General features: G+C 40.0%; 2 protein-coding genes across 12 annotated transcripts in view; one reads left to right on the plus strand and one right to left on the minus strand.

Annotated features, from left to right (window-relative positions):
• Window positions 1–19064, minus strand: CDC26 (cell division cycle 26). Of its 7 annotated transcripts, none has more exons than XM_059925370.1 (4): window positions 18874–19064; window positions 15963–16072; window positions 15366–15459; window positions 1–434 (listed from the first exon to the last, which is right to left on the minus strand). In XM_059925370.1, exons 2-4 carry the CDS (start codon window positions 16013–16015, stop codon window positions 258–260), a joined length of 324 nt encoding a protein of 107 aa, XP_059781353.1. In that variant the 5' UTR covers window positions 16016–16072; window positions 18874–19064; the 3' UTR covers window positions 1–257. The 7 variants fall into 7 exon arrangements, with proteins under 7 accessions (XP_059781353.1, XP_059781354.1, XP_059781356.1 ...); XM_059925371.1 differs by lacking the exon at window positions 18874–19064 and adding an exon at window positions 18641–18841; XM_059925373.1 differs by lacking the exon at window positions 18874–19064 and adding an exon at window positions 18606–18841.
• Window positions 18740–26153, plus strand: part of PRPF4 (pre-mRNA processing factor 4) — a 16640-nt gene continuing 9226 nt past the window's right edge. The window contains exons 1-6 of one of the 5 annotated variants that reach the window (XM_059925351.1): window positions 18740–19120; window positions 20016–20196; window positions 21978–22164; window positions 24943–25030; window positions 25440–25519; window positions 25699–25792. In XM_059925351.1, coding sequence (XP_059781334.1) covers window positions 19073–19120; window positions 20016–20196; window positions 21978–22164; window positions 24943–25030; window positions 25440–25519; window positions 25699–25792 — 678 coding nt within the window. In that variant the 5' untranslated portion in view covers window positions 18740–19072. Of the gene's footprint in view, window positions 19121–19148; window positions 19249–20015; window positions 20197–21977; window positions 22165–24942; window positions 25031–25439; window positions 25520–25698; window positions 25793–26153 lie in introns of those variants that run through there. The other 4 variants (XM_059925352.1, XM_059925353.1, XM_059925355.1 and 1 more) reach the window with 4 other exon arrangements.

The raw sequence follows: 26153 nt of genomic DNA on the forward strand, positions 1-26153 counted from the left end.
TTTTCCAAAAATAGATTTATTTTTAAAAACAAAAATCAGACAAGTTTATCGAGTCAGATTTTCCAGAGACAAACCGAGTTTGAATTTCAGCTTTCAGAGTGAAAGTTAAGCATCAGCACTCTCATGCAGAAGTATCTCTCTTTGCAGGACGTAAAATATTCAGCTTGACTGCAAGCACTCAATTCTCTAAATCTTGTTTGTATTTCTGCCATCATTTTACTCCATTCCAGGGCTCTGGCACACAAGATAATCCACCTCTAAAATTCAAAACTTCCAAATTGAGATGAACGATTGTTGGGCTTGGGTTGGGGTTTATAACCAATTCGATCATTAATCATTTGTTCCCTGCCCTTGGGGTCACTGCTGAGCCCAATGGCACCTTCTCCATCACTGCCTCCTACAACATCCACATCTTCCTTTTGTTTCTTACGGGTCTGAAAGTATAAAAGTTTTAGTATTAAGGTAATATTCTATTCATTAACAAACATTTATTTAGCATCTACCATGTATTAGGCACAGGGTAAAGGATAGGGTTCGGGTCTACAGAACAATAAACTGAAATCCTAGGTTTAGATGGTTAGGGGCACAAGGGGGATACACGGATATAGTGATAAAGGATGTAACCCCTACCCTCCAGGATGTCACAGTCTAACAGAGAAACAGGTAAATAGACCATTACAACACAGGGTGATCAGGGCTATGACAGAGGAAAGTCCATACAAGAGATGGAAAAATAAAGCAACCAGTAAAACAATAACCACCAGAAATTAACAGCTTAGCTGACACCATGAGATTAAATGTACCACAGGAAAAGAAGGTTTTGTGCTATCTTATCATGAGGCCTGATTTGGGGAATTCATTTTGTTTTCAGATAAAAGGTTTGGCTCTTAAGCCACAAGTAATTGCAGAATTCACAAAGTCTATGTCTCAGTTTGATCATTTTCAAAGAGAAAAACTAACACCCCACAACTACCACTACCTGAGAGTTCCTTACCAGAAGAATGGCTCCACTACACTAATCCCTGGAATCACTGCTATTCTTCACCACTTACTGCTGAACAGTGAGCATTTAAATGCCAGTGTCAAAATATTATAGTGAATAAGTGAGGTATTACTTTTTATATATATACAAACATAATGACCTTCCTGAGTTACTCTCTAGGCTACATTACCCAATAAATAACATTAGAAAGTTCTCCCCAAACACCTTTGTGAAAACAAGTTCTAAAAGGCAAAGGATGATATCGTTTCATCTTATAAGCCATGAGAAAGTCGGAATATCCAAGTAGAATGAAATCATTTAAAAGGCTTCCCAGGGCTTCCCTGGTGGCGCAGTGGTTGAGAGTCTGCCTGCCAATGCAGGGGACACGGGTTCAAGCCCTGGTCTGGGAGGATCCCACATGCCACGGAGCGACTGGGCCCGTGAGCCACAATTGCTGAGCCTGCGCGTCTGGAGCCTGTGCTCCACAACAAGAGAGGCCGTGATAGTGAGAGGCCCGCGCACCGCGATGAAGAGTGGCCCCCACTTGCCGCAACTGGAGGAGGCCCTCGTGCAGAAACGAGGACCCAACACAGCCATAAATAAATAAATTATTTAATTAAATTAAAAAAAAAAAAAAGGCTTCCCACTGTGAACAACTGCTGACTGTTTCAAAATCCAGAGTCAGGGCTTCCCTGGTGGCTCAGCAGTTAAGAATCCGCCTGCCAATTCAGGGGACACAGGTTCGAGCTGTGGTCCGGGAAGATCCCACATGCCACAGAGCAACTATGGCCGTGCACCACAACTACTGAGCCTGCACTCTAGAGCCTGTGAGCCACAACTACTGAGCCCACGTGCCACAACTACTGAAGCCCATGCGCCTAGAGCCCATGCTCTGCAACAAGAGAAGCCACCACAATGAGAAGCCCATGCACACGAGGAAGAGGAGCCCCTGCTCGCCACAGCTAGAGAAAGCCCGTGCGCAGCAACAAAGACCCAACACGGCCAAAAAAAAAAAAAAAAACCAGAGTCATCAAAATGTAATCAAACTAATTTCAGTAACAAATGAAATACCAGTTTTCTACTGTTTTTATTTTAGTGCAGGGCAAAAACTATCCCTCTCTCCTAAGTTGCTCTAAAATGGGTGAAACCCATTGGATAACTGCCTTTAGTAGAAACATTAAAAACAACAAAAATACCTAGGAATAAATTTATACCTAGAAATAAATTTAACTAAGAAGGTGAAAAGACCTGTACACTTAAAACTATGAGATATTGTTGAAAGAAACTGAAGAAGATACAAAGGAATGAAAAAGTATTCCATGCTCATGGATAGGAAGAATTAACAGTTAAAATGTCTATAACTATCTAAAGCAATCTACAGATTCAATGCAATCCCCATCAAAATCCCAATGACATTTTTCACAGAAATAGAACAAAAATTCCTAAAATTTGTATGGGACCACAGAAAACCCCAAGTAGCCAAAGCAATCTTGGGAAAAAAAACCCCAAAGCTGGAGGTATCACACTCCCTGATTTCAAATTATACTACAAAGCCACAGTAATCAAAACAGCATGGTATTAGCAGAAAAAGAGACACACAGATCAATGGAACAGAACTGAGAGCCCAGAAATAAACCCTCACACATATGGATAATAGATTTATGACAAAGTAGCAAAGAACATACAATGGAGAAAGGACAGTCTCTTCAATAAAGGCTGTTGAGAAAGCTGAACAGCCACATGCAAAACAATGAAGCTAGACCACTATCTTACACCATACACAAAAATTAACTCAAAATGGATTAAAGACTTGAATGTAAGACCTGAAACCATAAAACTCCTAGAAGAAAACATAGGCAGTATGCTATTTGACATTGGTCTTAGCAGTATCCTTCTGAGTATGTCTCCTCAGGCAAGGGAAACAAAAGCAAAAATAAACAAATGGGACTATATCAAACTAAAAAGCATCTGCTCAGCAAAGGAAACCATCAACAAAATGAAAAGACAGCCTACCAAATGGGAAAAGATATTTGCAAACAATTTATCTGATAAGGGGTTAATACCCAAAATATATAAAGAACTCATACAACTCAACAACAAAAAAACAGACAACCCAAGAATCTGAATAACCATTTTTCTAAAGAAGACATACAGATGGCCAACAGGCATATGAAAAGATGTTCAACATCACTAATTATCAGGGAAATGCAAATCAGAACCACAATGAAATATCACCTCATGCTAGCCCACTGGAATGGCTATTATCAAAAAGACAAGAAATAATAAGTGGAGAGCCTCACATCAAGCCTCTTAGATAGCCTCAACCACCAGAGGGCAGACAACAGAAGCAAGAAAAACTATAATCCTGCAGCCTGTGGACCAAAAACCACAGTTACAGAAAGATAGAGAAGATGAAAAGGCAGAGGGCTATGTACCAGATGAAGGAACAAGAAAAAACCCCAGAAAAACAACTAAATGAAGTGGAGATAGGCAACCTTCCAGAAAAAGAATTCAGAATAATGATAGTGAAGATGATCCAGGACCTTGGAATAAGAATGGAGGCAAAGATTGAGAAGATGCAAGAAATGATTAACAAAGACCTAGAAGAATTAAAGAACAAACAAACAGAGATGACCAATACAATAACTGAAATGAAAACTACACTAGAAGGAATCAATAGCAGAATAACTGAGGCAGAAGAACGGATAAGTGACCTGGAAGACAGAATGATGGAATTCACTGCTGCGGAACAGACTAAAGAAAAAAGAATGAAAAGAAATGAAGACAGCCTAAGAGACCTCTGGGACAACATTAAACGCAACAACATTCGCATTATAGGGGTCCCAGAAGGAGAAGAGAGAGAGAAAGGACCAGAGAAAATATTTGAAGAGATTATAGTCGAAAACTTCCCTAACCTGGGAAAGGAAATAGCCACCCAAGTCCAGGAAGCGCAGAGAGTCCCATACAGGATAAACCCAAGGAGAAACACGCCGAGACACATAGTAATCAAATGGGCAAAAATTAAAGACAAAGAAAAATTATTGAAAGCAGCAAGGGAAAAACGACAAATAACATACAAGGGAACTCCCATAAGGTTAACAGCTGATTTCTCAGCAGAAACTCTGCAAGCCAGAAGGGAGTGGCATGATATACTTAAAGTGATGAAAGGGAAGAACCTACAACCAAGATTACTCTACCCGGCAAGGATCTCATTTAGATTTGATGGAGAAATCAAAAGCTTTACAGACAAGCAAAAGCTAAGAGAATTCAGCACCACCAAACCAGCTCTACAACAAATGCTAAAGGAACTTCTCTAAGTGGGAAACACAAGAGAAGAAAAGGACCTACAAAAACAAACCCAAAACAATTAAGAAAATGCTCATAGGAACATACATATCGATTATTACCTTAAACGTGAATGGATTAAATGCCCCAACCAAAAGACATAGACTGGCTGAATGGATACAAAAACAAGACACACAAATATGCTGTCTACAAGAGACCCACTTTAGACCTAGGGACACATACAGACTGAAAGTGAGGGGATGGAAAAAGATATTCCATGCAAATGGAAATCAAAAGAAAGCTGGAGTAGCTATACTCATATCAGATAAAATAGACTTTAAAATAAAGAATGTTACAAGAGACAAGGAAGGACACTACATAATGATCCAGGGATCAATCCAAGAAGAAGATATAACAATTATAAATATATATGCACCCAACATAGGAGCACCTCAATACATAAGGCAACTGCTAACAGCTCTAAAAGAGGAAATCGACAGTAACACAATAATAGTGGGGGACTTTAACACCTCACTTACACCAATGGACAGATCATCCAAAATGAAAATAAATAAGGAAACAGAAGCTTTAAATGACACAATAGACCAGATAGATTTAATTGATATATATCGGACATTCCATCCAAAAACAGCAGATTACACGTTCTTCTCAAGTGCGCACGGAACATTCTCCAAGATAGATCACATCTTGGGTCACAAATCAAGCCTCAGTAAATTTAAGAAAATTGAAATCATATCAGGCATCTTTTCTGACCACAACGCTATGAGATTAGAAATGAATTACAGGGAAAAAAACGTAAAAAGGACAAACACATGGAGGCTAAACAATACGTTACTAAATAACCAAGAGATCACTGAAGAAATCAAAGAGGAAATCAAAAAATACCTAGAGACAAATGACAATGAAAACACGACGACCCAAAACCTATGGGATGCAGCAAAAGCAGTTCTAAGAGGGAAGTTTATAGCTATACAAGCCTACCTAAAGAAACAAGAAAAAGCTCAAGTAAACAATCTAAACTTACACCTAAAGAAACTAGAGAAAGAAGAACAAACAAAACCCAAAGTTAGCAGAAGGAAAGAAATCATAAAGATCAGAGCAGAAATAAATGAAATAGAAACAAAGAAAACAATAGCAAAGATCAATAAAACTAAAAGTTGGTTCTTTGAGAAGATAAACAAAATTGATAAGCCATTAGCCAGACTCATCAAGAAAAAGAGGGAGAGGACTCAAATCAATAAAATCAGAAATGAAAAAGGAGAAGTTACAACAGACACCGCAGAAATACAAAGCATCCTAAGAGACTACTACAAGCAACTTTATGCCAATAAAATGGACAACCTGGAAGAAATGGACAAATTCTTAGAAAGGTATAACCTTCCAAGACTGAACCAGGAAGAAATAGAAAATATGAACAGACCAATCACAAGTAATGAAATTGAAACTGTGATTAAAAATCTTCCAACAAACAAAAGTCCAGGACCAGATGGCTTCACAGGTGAATTCTATCAAACATTTAGAGAAGAGCTAACACCCATCCTTCTCAAACTCTTCCAAAAAATTGCAGAGGAAGGAACACTCCCAAACTCATTCTATGAGGCCACCATCACCCTGATACCAAAACCAGACAAAGATACTACAAAAAAAGAAAATTACAGACCAATATCACTGATGAATATAGATGCAAAAATCCTCAACAAAATACTAGCAAACAGAATCCAACAACACATTAAAAGGATCATACACCACGATCAAGTGGGATTTATCCCAGGGATGCAAGGATTCTTCAATATACGCAAATCAATCAATGTGATACACCATATTAACAAATTGAAGAATAAAAACCATATGATCATCTCAATAGATGCAGAAAAAGCTTTTGACAAAATTCAACACCCATTTCTGATAAAAACTCTCCAGAAAGTGGGCATAGAGGGAACCTACCTCAACATAATAAAGGCCATATATGACAAACCCACAGCAAACATCATTCTCAATGGTGAAAAACTGAAAGCATTTCCTCTAAGATCAGGAACGAGACAAGGATGTCCACTCTCACCACTATTATTCAACATAGTTTTGGAAGTCCTAGCCACGGCAATCAGAGAAGAAAAAGAAATAAAAGGAATACAAATTGGAAAAGAAGAAGTAAAACTGTCACTGTTTGCGGATGACATGATACTATACATAGAGAATCCTAAAACTGCCACCAGAAAACTGCTAGAGCTAATTAATGAATATGGTAAAGTTGCAGGATACAAAATTAATGCACAGAAATCTCTTGCATTCCTATACACTAATGATGAAAAATCTGAAAGAGAAATTATGGAAACACTCCCATTTACCATTGCAACAAAAAGAATAAAATACCTAGGAATAAACCTACCTAGGGAGACAAAAGACCTGTATGCAGAAAACTATAAGACACTGATGAAAGAAATTAAAGATGATACCAACAGATGGAGAGATATACCATGTTCTTGGATTGGAAGAATCAACATTGTGAAAATGAGTATACTACCCAAAGCAATCTACAGATTCAATGCAATCCCTATCAAATTACCAATGGCATTTTTTACGGAGCTAGAACAAATCATCTTAAAATTTGTATGGAGACACAAAAGACCCCGAATAGGCAAAGCAGTCTTGAGGCAAAAAAATGGAGCTGGAGGAATCAGACTCCCTGACTTCAGACTATACTACAAAGCTACAGTAATCAAGACAATATGGTACTGGCACAAAAACAGAAACATAGATCAATGGAACAAGATAGAAAGCCCAGACATTAACCCACGCACCTATGGTCAACTAATCTATGACAAAGGAGGCAAAGATATACAATGGAGAAAAGACAGTCTCTTCAATAAGTGGTGCTGGGAAAACTGGACAGCTACATGTAAAAGAATGAAATTAGAATACTCCCTAACACCATACACAAAAATAAACTCAAAATGGATTAGAGACCTAAATATAAGACTGGACACTATAAAACTCTTAGAGGAAAACATAGGAAGAACACTCTTTGACATAAATCACAGCAAGATCTTTTTGGATCCACCTCCTAGAGTAATGGAAATAAAAACAAAAATAAACAAGTGGGACCTAATGAAACTTCAAAGCTTTTGCACAGCAAAGGAAACCATAAACAAGACGAAAAGACAACCCTCAGAATGGGAGAAAATATTTGCAAATGAATCAACGGACAAAGGATTAATCTCCAAAATATATAAACAGCTCATTCAGCTCAATATCAAAGAAACAAACACCCCAATCCAAAAATGGGCAGAAGACCTAAATAGACATTTCTCCAAAGAAGACATACAGATGGCCACGAAGCACATGAAAAGATGCTCAACATCACTAATTATTAGAGAAATGCAAATCAAAACTACAATGAGGTATCACCTCACTCCTCTTAGAATGGGCATCATCAGAAAATCTACAAACAACAAATGCTGGAGAGGGTGTGGTGAAAAGGGAACCCTCTTGCACTGTTGGTGGGAATGTAAATTGATACAGCCACTATGGAGAACAATATGGAGGTTCCTTAAAAAACTAAAAATAGAATTACCATATGACCCAGCAATCCCACTACTGGGCATATACCCAGAGAAAACCGTAATTCAAAAAGACACATGCACCCGAATGTTCATTGCAGCACTATTTACAATAGCCAGGTCATGGAAGCAACCTAAATGCCCATCAACAGACGAATGGATAAAGAAGATGTGGTACATATATACAATGGAATATTACTCAGCCATAAAAAGGAACGAAATTGAGTCATTTGTTGAGACGTGGATGGATCTAGAGACTGTCATACAGAGTGAAGTAAGTCAGAAAGAGAAAAACAAATATCATATATTAATGCATGTATGCGGAACCTAGAAAAATGGTACAGATGAGCCAGTTTGCAGGGCAGAAGTTGAGACACAGATGTAGAGAATGGACATATGGACACCAAGGGGGGAAAACTGCGGTGGGGTGGGGATGGTGGTGTGCTGAATTGGGCGATTGGGATTGACATGTATACACTGATATGTATAAAACTGATGCCTAATAAGAACCTGCAGTATAAAAAAACAAACAAAACAACTAATACTAAACTTTCATTGGGTTATTTGTATGGAAATATGTTAATATAAATGTTTCAGACATTACATGAAATTTCTAAAAATCTTATATTTGTATTTGTATGGAAATATGTATGGAAATATGTTAATATAAATGTTTCAGACATTACATGAAATTTCTAAAAATCTTATATTTGTACTTGTATGGAAATATGTATGGAAATATGTTAATATAAATGTTTCAGACAAAAAAAAAAAAAAAAAAGAAATAATAAGTGTTAGAGAGGATGTGGAGAAAAGGAAATCTTCACACACTATTGGTGAGAATGTAAACTGGTGCAGCCACTATGGAAAACTGTATGGAGATTTCTCAAAAAATAAAGAGTAGAACTACCATATGATCCAGCAATTCCACTCCTGGGTATATATCCAAAGAAAACACTAATTCAAAAGGGTAAGTGCACCACCATGTTTATCGCAGCATTGTTTACAATAACCAACATATGGAAACGTAAGTGTCCCTTGACAGATGACTGGATAAAGAAAATGTGGTGTATATATACACACACACACACACACACACACACACACACACACACACATACACACAATGGAACACTACTCAGTCATAAAAATTACTTCAATTAAAAAAGAAAGTAACCTAGAAAAATGGTACAGATGAGCCGGTTTGCAGGGCAGAAGTTGAGACATGTATACACTGATGCGTATAAAATTGATGCCTAATAACAACCTGCAGTATAAAAAAACAAACAAAACAACTAATACTAAACTTTCATTGGGTTATTTGTATGGAAATATGTTAATATAAATGTTTCAGACATTACATGAAATTTCTAAAAATCCTATATTTGTATTTGTATGGAAATATGTTAATATAAATGTTTCAGACATTACATGAAATTTCTAAAAAAAAAAAAAAAAGAAAGTAACTCAAAAGTGAGCTGACTCTGCAGAGTCAAAGTTCAGTATAAGACTAACACTTTACGAGACTCATTACAACTGAAGTTTGAACCATAAAGGGCACTTCAGGAAAAGAGCAGAGTGTGCATAGGCACTGAGATTAAAGATAGTTCAGCAGTGGAAGATGAAGTGGAGAGATGACCAAGGACCAGATCACAAAGGGCCTTACATGCCATCCTAAGGAATTTGGACTTTATTCTGAAGGCCAATAAAAGAATTGAAGTCTTATCAATGGACATCTAATACCGCAGCGTAAGGCTATACTTAAAAATACATACTGGGGCTTCCCTGGTGGTGCAGTGGTTAAGAATCCGCCTGCCAATGCAGCGGACACAGGTTCGAGCCCTGGTCCAGGAAGATCCCACATGCCACGGAGCAACTAGGCCTGTGTGCCACAACTACTGAGCCCGCACTCTAGAGCCCGCGAGCCACAACTACTGAGCCCGCGTGCCACAACTACTGAAGCCCGCGCACCTGGAGCCTGTACTCTGCAACAAGAGAGGCCATCACAGTGAGAAGCCTGTGCACCGCGACGAAGAGTGGCCCCCGCTCACCACAACTAGAGAAAGCCCATGCGCAGCAACAAAGACCCAGTGCAGCCAAAAGTAAATTAATTAATTAATTAATTAATTTTAAAAAGATACATATTGAACTCCTACTATGTACTAGATGCTGGGAACTCAACGATGGAGAAGACAGACATGATTTCTACAATCAGGGTTCCTAATGTAAATGATTTTACAATAAACAAAGAAATCATTATAAATTATAATAAGCTCTTAGATAGCCTCAACCACCAGAGGGCAGACAGCAGAAGCAAGAAAAACTATAATCCTGCAGCCTGTGGAACAAAAACCACATTCACAGAAAGACAGACAAGATGAAAAGGCAGACAGCTATATACCAGATTAAGGAACAAGATAAAACCCCAGAAAAACAACTAAATGAAGTGGAGATAGGCAACCTTCCAGAAAAAGAATTCAGAATAATGATGGTGAAGATGATACAGGACCTCGGAATAAGAATGGAGGCAAAGATCGAGAAGATGCAAGAAATGTTTAACAAAGACCTAGAAGAATTAAAGAACAAACAAACAGAGATGAACAATACAATAACTGAAATGAAAACTACACTAGAAGGAATCAGTAGCAGAATAACTGAGGCAGAAGAACGGATAAGTGACCTGGAAGACAGAATGGTGGAATTCACTGCTGCGGAACAGACTAAAGAAAAAAGAATGAAAAGAAATGAAGACAGCCTAAGAGACCTCTGGAACAACATTAAACACAACAACATTCGCATTATAGGGGTCCCAGAAGGAGAAGAGAGAGAGAAAGGACCCGAGAAAATATTTGAAGAGATTATAGTCAAAAACTTCCCTAACATGGGAAAGGAAATAGCCACCCAAGTCCAGGAAGCGCAGCGAGTCCCATACAGGATAAACCCAAGGAGAAACACACTGAGACACATAGTAATCAAAGTGGCAAAAATTAAAGACAAGGAAAAATTATTGAAAGCAGCAAGGGAAAAACGACAAATAACATACAAGGGAACTCCCATAAGGTTAACAGCTGATTTCTCAGCAGAAACTCCACAAGCCTGAAGGGAGTGGCATGATATACTTAAAGTGATGAAAGGGAAGAACCTACAACCAAGATTACTCTACCCAGCAAGGATCTCATTCAGATTTGATGGAGAAATCAAAAGCTTTACAGACAAGCAAAAGCTAAGAGAATTCAGCACCACCAAACCAGCTCTACAACAAATGCTAAAGGAACTTCTCTAAGTGGGAAACACAAGAGAAGAAAAGGACCTACAAAAACAAACCCAAAACAATTAAGAAAATGGTCATAGGAACATACATATCAATAATTACCTTAAACGTGAATGGATTAAATGCTCCAACCAAAAGACACAGGCTTGCTGAATGGATACAAAAACAAGACACACAAATATGCTGTCTACAAGAGACCCACTTCAGACCTAGGGACACATACAGACTGAAAGTGAGGGGACGGAAAAAGATATTCCATGCAAATGGAAATCAAAAGAAAGCTGGAGTAGCTATACTCATATCAGATAAAATAGACTTTAAAATAAAGAATGTTACAAGAGACAAGGAAGGACACTACATAATGATCAAGGGATCAATCCAAGAAGAAGATATAACAATTATAAATATATATGCACCCAACATAGGAGCACCTCAATACATAAGGCAACTGCTAACAGCTCTAAAAGAGGAAATCGACAGTAACACAATAATAGTGGGGGACTTTAACACCTCACTTACACCAATGGACAGATCATCCAAAATGAAAATAAATAAGGAAACAGAAGCTTTAAATGACACAATAGACCAGATAGATTTAATTGATATTTATAGGACATTCCATCCAAAAACAGCAGATTACACTTTCTTCTCAAGTGCGCATGGAACATTCTCCAGGATAGATCACATCTTGGGTCACAAATCAAGCCTCAGTAAATTTAAGAAAATTGAAATCATATCAAGCATCTTTTCTGACCACAACACTATGAGATTAGAAATGAATTATAGGGAAAAAAACGTAAAAAACACAAACACATGGAGGCTAAACAATACGTTACTAAATAACCAAGAGATCACTGAAGAAATCAAAGAGGAAATCAAAAAATACCTAGAGACAAATGACAATGTAAACACAATGATCCAAAACCTATGGGACGCAGCAAAAGCAGTTCTAAGAGGGAAGTTTATAGCTATACAAGCCTACCTAAAGAAACAAGAAAAATCTCAAGTAAACAATCTAAACTTACACCTAAAGGAACTAGACAAAGAAGAACAAACAAAACCCAAAGTTAGCAGAAGGAAAGAAATCATAAAGATCAGAGCAGAAATAAATGAAATAGAAACAAAGAAAACAATAGCAAAGATCAATAAACTAAAAGCTGGTTCTTTGAGAAGATAAACAAAATTGATAAGCCATTAGCCAGACTCATCAAGAAAAAGAGGGAGAGGACTCAAATCAATAAAATTAGAAATGAAAAAGGAGAAGTTACAACAGACACCGCAGAAATACAAAGCATCCTAAGAGACTACTACAAGCAACTCTATGCCAATAAAATGGACAACCTGGAAGAAATGGACAAATTCTTAGAAAGGTATAGCCTTCCAAGACTGAACCAGGAAGAAACAGAAAATATGAACAGACCAATCACAAGTATTGAAATTGAAACTGTGATTAAAAATCTTCCAACAAACAAAAGTCCAGGACCAGATGGCTTCACAGGTGAATTCTATCAAACATTTAGAGACGAGCTAACACCCATCCTTCTCAAACTCTTCCAAAAAATTGCAGAGGAAGGAACACTCCCAAACTCATTCTATGAGGCCACCATCACCCTGATACCAAAACCAGACAAAGATACTACAAAAAAAGAAAATTACAGACCAATATCACTGATGAATATAGATGCAAAAATCCTCAACAAAATACTAGCAAACAGAATCCAACAACACATTAAAAGGATCATACACCACGATCAAGTGGGATTTATCCCAGGGATGCAAGGATTCTTCAATATACGCAAATCAATCAATGTGATACACCATATTAACAAATTGAAGAATAAAAACCATATGATCATCTCAATAGATGCAGAAAAAGCTTTTGACAAAATTCAGCACCCATTTATGATAAAAAGTCTCCAGAAAGTGAGCATAGAGGGAACCTACCTCAACATAATAAAGGCCATATACGACAAACCCATGGCAAACATCATTCTCAATGGTGAAAAACTGGAAGCATTTCCTCTAAGATCAGGAACGAGACAAGGGTGTCCACTCTCACCACTATTATTCAGCATAGTTCTGGAAGTCCTAGCCATGGCAATCAGAGAAGAAAAAGAAATAAAAGGAATACAAATTGGAAAAGAAGAAGTAAAACTGTCACTGTTTGCAGATGACATGATATTATACATAGGGAATCCTAAAGATGCCACCAGAAAACTACTAGAGCTAATCAATGAATTTGGTAAAGTTGCAGGATACAAAATTAATGCACAGAAATCTCTTGCATTCCTATACACTAATGATGAAAAATCTAAAAGAGAAATTATGGAAACACTCCCATTTACCATTGCAACAAAAAGAATAAAATACCTAGGAATAAACCTACCTAGGGAGACAAAAGACCCGTACGCAGAAAACTATAAGACACTGATGAAAGAAATTAAAGATGATACCAACAGGTGGAGAGATATACCATGTTCTTGGATTGGAAGAATCAATATTGTGAAAATGACTATACTACCCAAAGCAATCTACAGATTCAACGTAAAAAAAAATTTAAAAATTATAATAAGTGCTATGAAATAAAAGAATAAAGTGCTTTGAGAGACCCTAATGAGATGGAGGCAGCATGGGTAGGAATGATACACCTAAGTTGGATAGGGTCAGAAGAGGCCTCTCAGACTGAGGAAGTGACATTCAAACTGAGACATGAAGAAACAGGAAGCACTCCAGGCAGAGGAAAATAATATGTGCAAAGGCCATGAGTTATAAATAGTTTAGCATATTCAAGGAAATAAAAGAAAACCAATGTGCCTAGGGTACAGAGGGCAAGGCAAAGAGTGACAGAAGGTGAAAGAACATTTAAAAGCTTGTAGGCCATGATAAGGAACTGAGGTTTTATTCCAAGTGCAGGAAACCACTGAGGAGTTTTAAGCATGAGAATGACATGATCTGAAATTTTTTAAAGATCATTCTAGACATCTGATGGAGAATGGATTGAAGACACAAAAATGGAAGTAGAGAGACAACTTGGGATGCTACTGAAATTGTACAGAGTTGATGGTTATTTGGACTAGGGTTCTAATGGTGGAGATGAAAAGGTATGGGTAGATTCCAGAAATATTCTGGAGGTAGAGCCGAAGGATTTATGGACAGATTGAATATAAAAGGTGAGGGAAAGGGAGAACTCAAGATTGACTCTTAGGTTTCTGGCTTGAGGAACTACATAGATATTGACATAGGGAACTCTGAGGTGAAACTGGTTTGAGGAAGAAATCAAGAGGTTTTTGTTTTAACATGTTAAGTATAGTATGCTGAGTAATGACCTCCAAAGCTATCAGGTCCTAATCCCTGGATCCTGTAATTGCTGCCTTGTATGTGAAAAGGGTCTTTGCAGATGTGATTAAATTAAGGATGTTGTGATGGGGACATTATCCTGGATTATCTGGGTGGGCCCTTAATGCCAACACAGGTATCCTTATAAGAGGGGGCAGATGGGCTTCCCTGGTGGCGCAGTGGTTGAGAATCCGCCTGCCAATGCAGGGGACACGCGTTCGAGCCCTGGTCTGGGAAGATCCCACATGCCGCGGAGCGGCTGGGCCTGTGAGCCATAATTACTGAGCCTGCGCGTCTGGAGCCTGTGCTCCGCAACAAGAGAGGCCGCGATAGTAAGAGGCCCGCGCACCGCGATGAAGAGTGGCCCCCGCTTGCCACAAGTAGAGAAAGCCCTCGCACAGAAACGAAGACCCAACACAGCCATAAATAAATTAATTAATTAATTAAAAAAATAAAAAAGATATCTTAAAAAAAAAAAAAGAGGGGGCAGAGGGAAACTTCACAGACAGAAGAGGAGAAGGCAATGTGATCATGGAGGCAGACAGTGGAGTGATATGGCCACAAGTCAAGGAATGTCAGCAGCCACCAAATACTGCAATAGTCAAGTAATAGATTCTTCCCTAGAGCCTCTGGAGGGAGTGTGGTCCTGCTGACATCCTGATTTTGGATCAGTGATACCGATTTCAGATTTCTGGCCTACAGAACTGTGAAAGCATAAATTTCTGTTGCTTTAAACCACCAAGTTTGTGGCAATTTGTTACAGCAGCCACAGGAAACTAATACATTATGTTTAAGATGCCTGTAAAGCATCCAAATAGAGACTTCGAATAAGCTGTTGGTATAAGAATCTGGAGTCCAAAAGTTAGAGTTATTGTTTTAAATATTCCTAATGTTTTGAAAGTTGCACTCTTACCTCCAGGTCCTTTCGAATGCTTTCAAACTCCTCAATGTCATCAAGCTTCAGCTCCAGACGGGTTGGTTTTCGTCTCAGCATAATGAAACCAACACTAAGGGACAGACCCAGTGAACTATCAGCTGTTAAAAATGGCAGAGAGGAGGAAAAATTGGAAGGGATAAATCTCAGCTACAAATATGTTCAATTTGTAAGCATGCACACTAAAACGAATGGTGATACAAAAGACTCATTTGGATTCACACATTGACTTCTAAGTCTTTACGTGTATAATTATTACATTTTTATTACGTGATGGAGATCCACCACTCTGTAATTCCCAAAAGCTCTTTCTTCCAGAACTTAAAATAGCAAGGTGCCTATAAAAGAGGATTCTAGGCAACAATCACTTTAATTTCATGCTCCATTCACAAAGAAATATTCTAGCTAAGAGAATAAAGTTAAAATATCACATTTTAATTCGGTACAGTTAGTAGGAGAGTATACAAACCATTCAATTTGATCAACAACAGTATGTGGGAATTATGAGAGATTTGTGATCACTCCCAAATGCTAAAATGAGTTTACTAAGTCTCATGAAAACTCCCTCTAACTCACCAATTCACAGGGTTATCCTCAGGGTCTAAATAGGTCCTAAATGGATAGGTCATTCATTAAACAAACAGTTCTTATGCTCCAGCTACAGAGTTAAGAGGCATAGTCACAGTCTGTGGGGAAAACAAACACATAAATGGAAAATTGCAGTGTACTGTAATAAGAACTCTGATGAGGGTAATGCAATGGCATCACACAGACACACAATCCAGTGGGGTGAACAGGGATGTGGAAGACTTCCTGGAGGAGATGATGTCTTAGTTGCCTCGTGAAGGGCAGGCAGAGAGGATTAAAGGCATCCCAGGCAGAGAGAACAAGTATGCACAGAAGCTCAAGAGAACACTCTGGAATCTGAAAACCCAAAGTAATGCTTATGCTTTAAAAAAAAAAAAAAAAAAAAAAAAGAGCTGGGTTTTTTTAAAAGAAAATAAAACTCCCTAACTGAGTTTAAAAGCTGTTGATGGCATCATCTTTATATTCTCACAGCATCCAGTAGAGAATGTCTGCAATTACCAGCCATTAAATGTTCTGTTGAATAAACTGGCTACACTCTTCTTCTACATTCTCATGTTTATTCTAACACAGAAATACTATGATGCTGGCAAAATTACCCCTATTTTACAGATAAAGTCTAAACTGTTCAGTTTAATTAGTAAATGTCAACCTCCTGGGGAATTCCCTGGCGATCCAGTGGTTAGGACTCCGCGCTTCCACTGCAGAGGGCACGGGTTTGATCCCTCTCCAGGGAACTAAGATCCCGCATGCCGCAGCAGAGCAACCAAAAAAAAAAAGTCAGCCTCCTGTGAAAATTATATATAGGTCACATGGTGAGGATTAAATGAAAATGATGTAAGTGAAAGCTCCTTTAAAATATGTACAGATATAAATTATTATTATATGTATCTAGGATATAGCTAGGGACTGTGAAGTATACAAAGGAAGAAATGTCTCCTCCTTCTACCATGAAGCTTGGGACAGATACAAGTGATGTTATCAACTCGAAACAACGGCACATTACATTTCAAATTGCTTTGTACTAAATCAGATACTATCTTTTTTTCTTTTATTATTTTTTTATTGGCGTATAATTGCTTTACAATGCTGTGTTAGTTTCTGCCGCACAGCGAAGTGAATCAGCCATACGCATACACACACCCCCTCCCTCTTAGACCTCCCTCCTCCCCATCCACCCAACTAGGCCATCACAGAGCATGGAACTGAGCTCCCTGTGCTATACAGCAGGTTCCCACTAGCTATCTATTTTACACATGGTAGTGTATTTATGTCAAACCTAATCTCCCAGTTCATCCCACCCTCCCCTTCCCCGCCATGTCCACACATCCGTTCTCTACGTTTGCCTTTCTATTCTTGCCCTGCAAATAGGTTCATCTGTACCATTTTTCTAAATTCCACATATATGCGTTAATATACGATATTTGTTTTTCTCTTTCTGACTTACTTCACTCTGTATGACAGACTCTAGGTCCATCCACATCTCTACAAATGACCCAATTTCATTTCTTTTTATGGCCGAGTAATATTCCATTATATATATGTACAACATCTTCTTTATCCGTTCATCTGTCGATGGACATTTAGGTTGTTTCCATGTCCTGGCTATTGTAAATAGTGCTGCACTGTTGGTGGGAATGTAAATTGATACAGATACTATCTTGATTCCAAAGTAGACAAAAGGTAGAGGAAGCCAAAGTTCCAAGGGGGGAGAATGCTTAAAAGAAAAAACAGGGACTTCCCTCGTGGCGCAGTGGTTAAGAATCTGCCTGCCAATGCAGGGGACACGGGTTCGATCCCTGGTCCGGGAAGATCCCACATGCCGCGGAGCAACTAAACCTGTGCGCCACAACTACTGAGCCCACGTGTCACAACAACTGAAGCCCACACGCCTAGAGCCTGAGCTCCGCAACAAGAGAAGCCACCGCAATGAGAAGCCCACGCACCACAACGAAAAGTAGCCCCTGCTCGCCGCAACTAGAGAAAGCCAGCCCAACAACGAAGACCCAATGCAGCCAAAAAATAATTAATTATTTTAAAAATGGGAAAAGAAACAACTGTGATACATTTTAACTTTCCTGCAAACTATAAAAAGATCGCCACTAGGGAGCAGTATAGAGTAATGGGTAAAAGTGCTTGTTCTGGAGGCGAAAGGGCAGAGGGCACAGATTCTAATCCCATCGCTACTGATCTTGGACCATCAGCTTCACCTTTCACTAGATCTTGGTTTCCTCGTCTGTACCTGTACTCTATTGTTGTATGGATTGAATGTCGTATTGCAGCGTCAATTCCTGTAACATAACCTGGCATTTAGTAAACGCTCAATAAACAGGCATTATTATTGTAATTGTCCTCGGGGAGGGCAGGGGGCTCTGTCCAGCTCGGGAAACACCAATATTTTGACCATCTCCAACCCCGACACGGGGACAAAACCTTGTCTTGTCCATCTCTGATGCCCCAGCACCCAGCGCACCCAGGGCTGTGCAGAGTTGCTGGCGTGCAGTTTACCTGACGCCTCACATTCATCATCTCACTCTGAGTAAGACAGACCGGGCTGAAGACAGCAAAAGCAGGCCTTGGCTCCTCCGCCAGGTCTTTATTTTCCTTCGGCGCTAGAGGGCTCTTCGAACTTACTCTCTCGCCACTGCCCAAATCCACCGAAAACCCACCCAGCTCAGAAGAAACCGCCGAGAGAACTTCCTGACAGCGGAAGAGAACAGCACTCCTTCCGCAGCTCCAGGGCCGCACTCGCTGGTCCAGAGCGAGGGTTTCCATGGCAACACGGTCCTTCGCTCCCGTAGGACTTAAAGCCCCTCGCAGGGCCCGGAGCGACAGCAGGCCCCGGAAGCCGTCTATTCACTCCCCGAGTTCAGTCCGTAGCCGCGCGACTCGCCGCACCTACCTCTTTTCAGACCTGTTCAGCCCGTTCCAGGAACCTCGGCGCTCACCCCGAATCTCCGGCTAAGCCAACTGGACTACACTTCCCAGACTGCTCTGAGTCTCTCTCCTCGCAGAACCCCGTCCTCCGCTTGCTTTTCTCGGAGGCTCCACGGAACACACCACTCGACGCGCCCAGACTCTTTTCTACTACGATTCCCATCATGCTCCACGCCGCCCAGGACGCTGCGTCCGCCCGCGACCCACTTCCGGTAGGTGTCGTAATTCCGTTTTGCCGGGCGCGCGGTGGATGGTCTGAAACGTAGAGAACGGCTTTCGGTGGGGCTTCGCGGCACCGGAGCCCAGCATGGCTTCCTCACGAGCCTCCTCCGCGGTACAGGTCTCAGCTCACTCTGGCAGGGAGCGCGGAGGGGTGGGGGTCCCTGCGGAACAGGGCCGTTAGGGAACGGGCTACGGCGGTGGAGGGCTGAGGAGGAAGGCTGCCAGACTCGGTCAGGTCTTAGAGAGCGGAGCAGCGTTTTCCTGATCCCTGAGTGCTTTCCTATTTTAGCTCATTTTCAGCTCTCGCTGCAACCCCGAAATGTAAATACCTTTTCCGTCTGGTTCAGAAACGGAGTTCTGAAAGGGAGTAGTGTCTTGGCCAAGATTTATGACAATGTCAGACCTCTTAATTGTAATGAGGCCTCCTAACTTCCTATCTACTGCTCCATGTCTGAAAACGTTTGAAATGTATAGACAGTAACTTTCTAACTTGTCCCCCTAACCATCGCGTTGGTTATTTCAGTTATCCTTGATATCGCCTGTGATGAGCAGTAACCCTGGAAGTTTCGTAAAACCCAGGAAGAGATTGCACTTGCAACTGAATGAAGTAAACATGTTCCAAAGCACGCCTTTGATAGAAAAATCACCAAGAGAAATTAACTAGTTTTATCTATCTCTTCCTATCTGCAAAACTTAAGTGACCGAGAGACTGGAATCACCCCCCAACCACGTCCAAATCAGGGAAGACACATCTTAACTGGTGTCCAATTTGTCTTTTCTTTGGAGAAGAAATAGGATTGAAGCTCTGGATAAGCTTCATCCTTCTGGGAGGTCTAGTAAATTGCTAAGATTAAGCTTTTAGGTTAATCCAGGTCTTTGATTTAGCAGGCAACCAAAACTAAGGCATCTGATGACTTAGTCGCTCCTGTTGTGAAGAAACCACACATCTATTATGGAAGTTTGGAAGAAAAGGAGAGGGAGCGCCTGGCCAAAGGAGAATCTGGGATTTTGGGAAAAGAAGGACTTAAAGCAGGAATTGAAGCAGGGAACATTAACATAACCTCTGGTAAGATGCAAACTGTGAGTCCGTCTTTACCTTTGGTGCTCAAATTATCTGTAATGATTACCTTCCTAAACTTAGATATCACTAGTTTAGTGTCAAAAAATTTCAAATATTAAACGTGCATCTATCTTAAGGCCATACTCTCTGCCCACTCCACTTAGTATCATCTGGAGAACCTTTTTCTTAAAACCTTTTATACAGTTTTTCTTCTATGAATTGTTAGTAATTTTACTAGGAATTTATTCATTGTGTATTTGGATTCACATTGATTCCATTTGTCTTCTGGAGACCTAGCATAGTTCTGGCATGGGTTTGGAGCTACTATGGTTCATAATATTCTCCCTTTTTTAGCTTTCCAATTATTTTTCACCCAAAATGAAATACCTCTTTTAAATTATAAAAGTAGTAGCCATTTTTATTTTGAAAGAAATCAAAATACAAGTTTTTTTCCATAAATGAAACCATGATAAGCAAATTGTTTTGTAACCTGCATTTGTCATTCTGTATACTGTTGAGGATATTTTTTCATGTCAGTAACTAGTGGTCCACTATATTTTTGAAATAAAATTATTCATGTTTGTCATGAGAAATTTAGAGAGTACAGAAGGGTATAAGAAGAGTTCTCTGCAGATAGGACTTCTGTCAAGTTTCTCATGGATCCTCCCATACATTTTCTTTTCTATACACATGCACTTTAGTGACTTTTTAAACCTTTTATGTTACTTTAAACATAACTGCATCACTACTATATTTTTCATTTTTCATCGAAATGCTTGTATTTGGTGTGAGTTTTAAAACTAGCTGATAGATTATCCAAAAAACCTTACAGTCAAAGAATATCATTTTCATGGTAATTATTTCCAATTAGTGTCCCTATACTGAGACTATTTCAGAGAGTAGCTTTGGCAATTGTTAAAATAATGTTTCTATTTTATCATGGATAGAAAGCCTATATAACTTATTTGTTAAAGAAGCTCCATACTCTTATTGTCTCATGCAAGATATGTGTTTATGTAAGTTTGCCAAATGAAAGAAGATGGCTTCAACTATTTTCCTACCTTTTAAAACCTCGTTTACTTTTCTGTGTTTGGCATACTTTATTTATTTTTAATTAATTAATTATTTATATTTTGGCTGCTTGGGTCTTCGTTGCTGTGCGCGGACTTTCTCTAGTTGCGGGGAGTGGGAGCTACTCTTCGTTGCGGTGTGCGGACTTCTCATTGTGGTGGCTTCTCTTGTTGCAGAGCATGGGCTCTAGGTGCGCGGGTTCAGTAGTTGTGGCTCGCGGGCTTTAGAGTGCAGGCTCAGTAGTTGTGGTGCATGAGCTTAGTTGCTCCAAGGCACTAGTAGTAGATTAAACAGTTAACTTTCCCTAGAGACATACAGACTCCAATTGTAAGAAATTATTTCTGGGCTTCCCTGGTGGTGCAGTGGTTGAGAGTCTGCCTGCCAATGCAGGGGACACGGGTTCGATCCCTGGTCTGGGAAGATCCCACATGCCACGGAGCAACTAAGCCCATGCGCCACAACTACTCAGCCTGTGCTCTAGAGTCCGCGTGCCGCAGCTACTGAGCCTTCCTGATGCAACTACTGAAGCCCACACGCCTAGAGCCCGTTCTCCGCAACAAGAGAAGCCACTGCGATGAGAAGCCCGTGCGCAGCAACGAAGACCCAACACAGCCAAAAATAAATAAAATTTAAAAGAAAAAAAAAAGGAAATTATTTCTTTCTCCCTAGAAAGAAAGATCTGGTGATTATGCTGATGTTGCCGGTTCTTTTTACAGGAGAAGTGTTTGAAATTGAAGAGCACATCAGTGAGCGACAGGCCGAAGTGTTAGCTGAGTTTGAGAGGAGGAAGCGAGCCCGGCAAATCAATGTTTCCACAGATGACTCAGAGGTCAAGGCTTGCCTTAGGGCCTTGGGGGAACCCATCACACTTTTTGGAGAGGGTCCTGCTGAAAGAAGAGAAAGGTGCCGTTTCTAAATATCTACTGTCTTCTTTTTTAATCACAGGGTTCCAGTTCCAAATTTCTGTTGGAATTTGTAGCTAAAACTTTAATAGAATGTCTCAGATAATGTTGACAGACTACCTTATTAAGTTGCATTAATATGTTTTCGCCCATAATTTAAGTCTTAGGCCAGTTTTTACTCCACTACTAATTTTTCTTTATAAACTATGAAGAAGATGTTAACACATTCCCTCCCTTCCTCTCCTCAGTATGGAGTTGTGAGTTGGGTAAACATATGTCACTGAACTCTGAAAATTAAACAACAAACGCATTCTTTGTCATTAACATAAGTCATAATGATAAGTGTTTTTTGGGTGTTATTGCAAAAAGGCACTGTCCTCATATAATGCTCCTCTTGTGATTTGGAAGTTACAAAATCTCTTAGTGACAGGCTAGTCCTATGCAGTTATGCGGACCTGGCCTGCCTACCTGCCTCTTTAGGACTTGGGGCTCAGCTATTCCTCACTCATTACATTTACTTTTTTAAGGCCCTTACCGCTCATTTACTCTTCAACCTACTGCAAACTGATCGACCACTACCACATTGAAATTGCTCTTAATTAAGGTCATCAACTCATCTTTATCAAGAATAGCCCTAGTACACTGCCACCTATTCCCTCCTTCAAACACTCCATTTCCTTGGCTCTCAGAAGACCAAATCATCCTGGTTTTCCTCCTGTTTCTCTAGCTAATTCTTCTAAGCCTCTTTTTTTCCTGTTTATAAACTGATTTTTGCCCTTATCCTACACTAACCCTGAGTGATCAAATCCATTCCCATGGCATGGTTTACTCTGTGTATGTATATTCTGGTGACTTCCAGGTCTCTGTAACCTAGATATTCTATAGGTACTCAAATTTGACATGTCTAAATTGAACTCATCTGTTTTCCATCCTTTACCTGTTCTCCTTGCAAATAACAGTACCATTCACACAGTTTTCAGTTGAAAACCTGCTCACCTTCTGTGTAACCCATCAGCAAAATCTTGTCTCTTCTACTTCTGAAATGTACCTCCAGTGTGTCCTCTTTTCTCTACCTCCATTGCTTTCACATTTAGACTGTTGTAATAGCCCCAAATGTGTTGTGTTAATTGTTTGCTTAAAATCCTACAGTCTTCTTTTTTTTTTAATTTTTTAATTTATTTTAATTTATTTTATTTTTGGCTGTGTTGGGTCTATCATTGCTGTGTGCGGCCTTTCTCTAGTTGCGGCGAGTGGGGGCCACTCTTCATCGCGGTGCACGGGCCCCTCATTGCGGTGGCCTCCCGCCGCGGAGCATGGGCTCCAGGCTCACAGGCCTCAGCAGCCGTGGTACGCAGGCTCAGTAGTTGTGGCGCACAGGCCCAGTTGCTCCGCAGCATGTGGGATCCTCCCGGGCTCGAACCCATGTCCCCCGCATTAGCAGGAGGACTCCCAACCACCGTGCCACCAGGGAAGCCCCCTACAGAGTCTTCTTATTAAACTTAGAGTAAAAAGCTCCTAATCATGCTCTTCATCCTTGCCTTGTGCCACTCTTCCCCAGTTTACTAGACTTAGCAGCCATAATGGTCCTCCTGGGATACTCAAGCTCTTTTGCTGTCTTTCCACTGAATTTTTCTCTTTTTGTCCCCCTCTCTTGCCTTTTAGAGCTTTTTTATTCTTTTGGTTTCAGCATAAATGCCACCTCAAAAAAGCCTTTCCTAACACCTGACCTCTTGTAAAGTAAGTCCTGCCATTATTAAGAAAGTAACATACTTTCTTAATAGCCTTTCAGAGGGTTTACTTCTACTGTTTATTGTTTGTCTTCTCCACCAGCAAAGTCTGTCTTATTGTGTCCCTTAAATGAATGTCTTGAGTCCCCACTGCCACTGTCTTGATTCAGTCCATAAGACTCAGGGGATACAATAGTATGCTGTCTGATTTCCCTGCCTTTGTTCTTCCCTCTTCAGTCCATTCTCCATACTTTTCCAGGGGTCTTTCTCAAATGTAAACCCTCCTTACCATGGCATTAGGAGCTCTTTGTGACCCGGCCCCTGCTTAGATTTGCAGCCTTATCTCTCACCAACCCTTTCCCAGTACTCTGTGCTCCAGCCATATTGCATTGTTGTGATTCCAAGTTCAACATGCTTTTCTTGCCTCCAGACCTTTACATTTGTTGAACCCTCTGCTTCAACTGTCCTTTCCCATTCTTGACCCATTGACTTGATTACTTGAGGACTCAGTTCTGGTAACATATTCTCCATGAAGCCTTCCCTGATTCCCTCCAAGCCTAGGTTGTTTACTCCTTTTATGATTCCCTTAGCACCATGCACTTAACCACTGTCATAATACTTACTGGAATGTACTCTAGTTCCCCGATACTTTCTGTATGTCCTGTCCACCCCTCACTCCCTCACCCCCCACTATGCTACTTGAAATCAAGGTCTGTTTCTTAGTCATTTTTTATACTTAGCACCTGAGCAGTATCCAGCACATTGTGGCATTGAGTGAAGGTTGTCTGTATTCACAGCCCGAGTGGTAACAGTGTTGGGGCTAGTTGACTCTAAGTTTAACAGGGTAATTGCTTTTAGTTCAATTTAGGGAATCTTCAAATAAAGACTATTGAATGAGAGAAATCACACTGGAAGTTTAGGCATCACAACTTGACCCTTAAAGAAGGTTGCTTGGGATTTGAATGGTGAGAGAGTAGGGCAGGCTTGCTGCCTTCTTAGATATACTTTTCACAGTCTTAACTCTGTTTAAATTCTGATCTTTTTTGTTACAGGTTAAGAAATATCCTTTCAGTGGTCGGTACTGATGCCTTAAAAAAGACCAAAAAAGATGATGAGAAATCAAAGAAGTCCAAAGAAGAGGTAAAATGTGTCTTTGGCTTCATAGTATAAACATGCAGGAAACAAGGGGGTAGTTCTCTCATTTTCTGTTTTCTGTGGGATAGGGAACAGGGGAAGTTGGAGACTCTACTGTTCCGGAATAGTTGTTGGCAAGAGTTTGTGGTTCCTTTGTAGGTATAAATGGGGATAAGTGAGTTCCCCATTCAGGAAAGAACCATAGCATTCCTGGTGTCACTTTTAACAAGTAACCAGAAACTATCCAATATGAGTTCATAGAAAGAAACACAAGAGAAAGCACATATACCTGATTTCATCCTATTACTGAACTAATTCATCTTTTTTCTGGGCAGTTAACAATAGGGAATTGACAGCTATGAAAGGGGCAGGAATGCTTCAGACTTGACATTTCTGCTCTTAATTTAACTTTCAGTATCAGCAAACCTGGTACCATGAAGGACCAAACAGCCTGAAGGTTGCTAGACTGTGGATTGCTAATTATTCACTGCCCAGGTAAGGAGAGCCTCGAGAAGGAGGAAGAAACATACTTTTTCTTATTTCCTCTCAAGGACTTAGGAGCTGCTTTATAATGAGTGTGGTGATTAATTGAAATTGAGTGGTAAAGAGACTTGTATGGACCTTTGTTTCCAACCCACTTGCTCAGGGTTAATAATGTTATTTCTGTGTCACAGGGCAGTGAAACGCTTGGAGGAGGCCCGTCTTCATAAAGAGATTCCTGAGACAACGAGAACCTCCCAGATGCAAGAGCTGCACAAATCTCTCCGGGTAAGATGCTCTCGTCTTATATATATAATTGTCTAGTGTCTTAAAGATTCTTAAATATTTATTAGATGCTCTACTTTGGCCCACCTCTAGCAAGTAAAGGCAGCTATACTTATTCCTCTCTGCTTACACTGTTGCTATTTGGGAGGAACCATCAGTTAAGGTGGCAGGGAACCTACTGTGCTTTGTACTAGGCAGAGGCCCATGGTTCTACTCTTTAATGCTCCCTTTTAATATGTCAGACTGTACTTTAGATCTCGCCATGGCCTTCCTGTTTGCATTTAGCTGACATAGAAGCTAGTGATACTAAGATTGTAGAAGACAGCATGCTGGAGTTCCAGATAAGCCTTGACTCCATTCATTC

The sequence above is a fragment of the Balaenoptera ricei genome, chromosome 6 (assembly GCF_028023285.1).
Source record: "Balaenoptera ricei isolate mBalRic1 chromosome 6, mBalRic1.hap2, whole genome shotgun sequence".
Classification (NCBI taxonomy): Eukaryota; Metazoa; Chordata; class Mammalia; order Artiodactyla; family Balaenopteridae; genus Balaenoptera; species Balaenoptera ricei.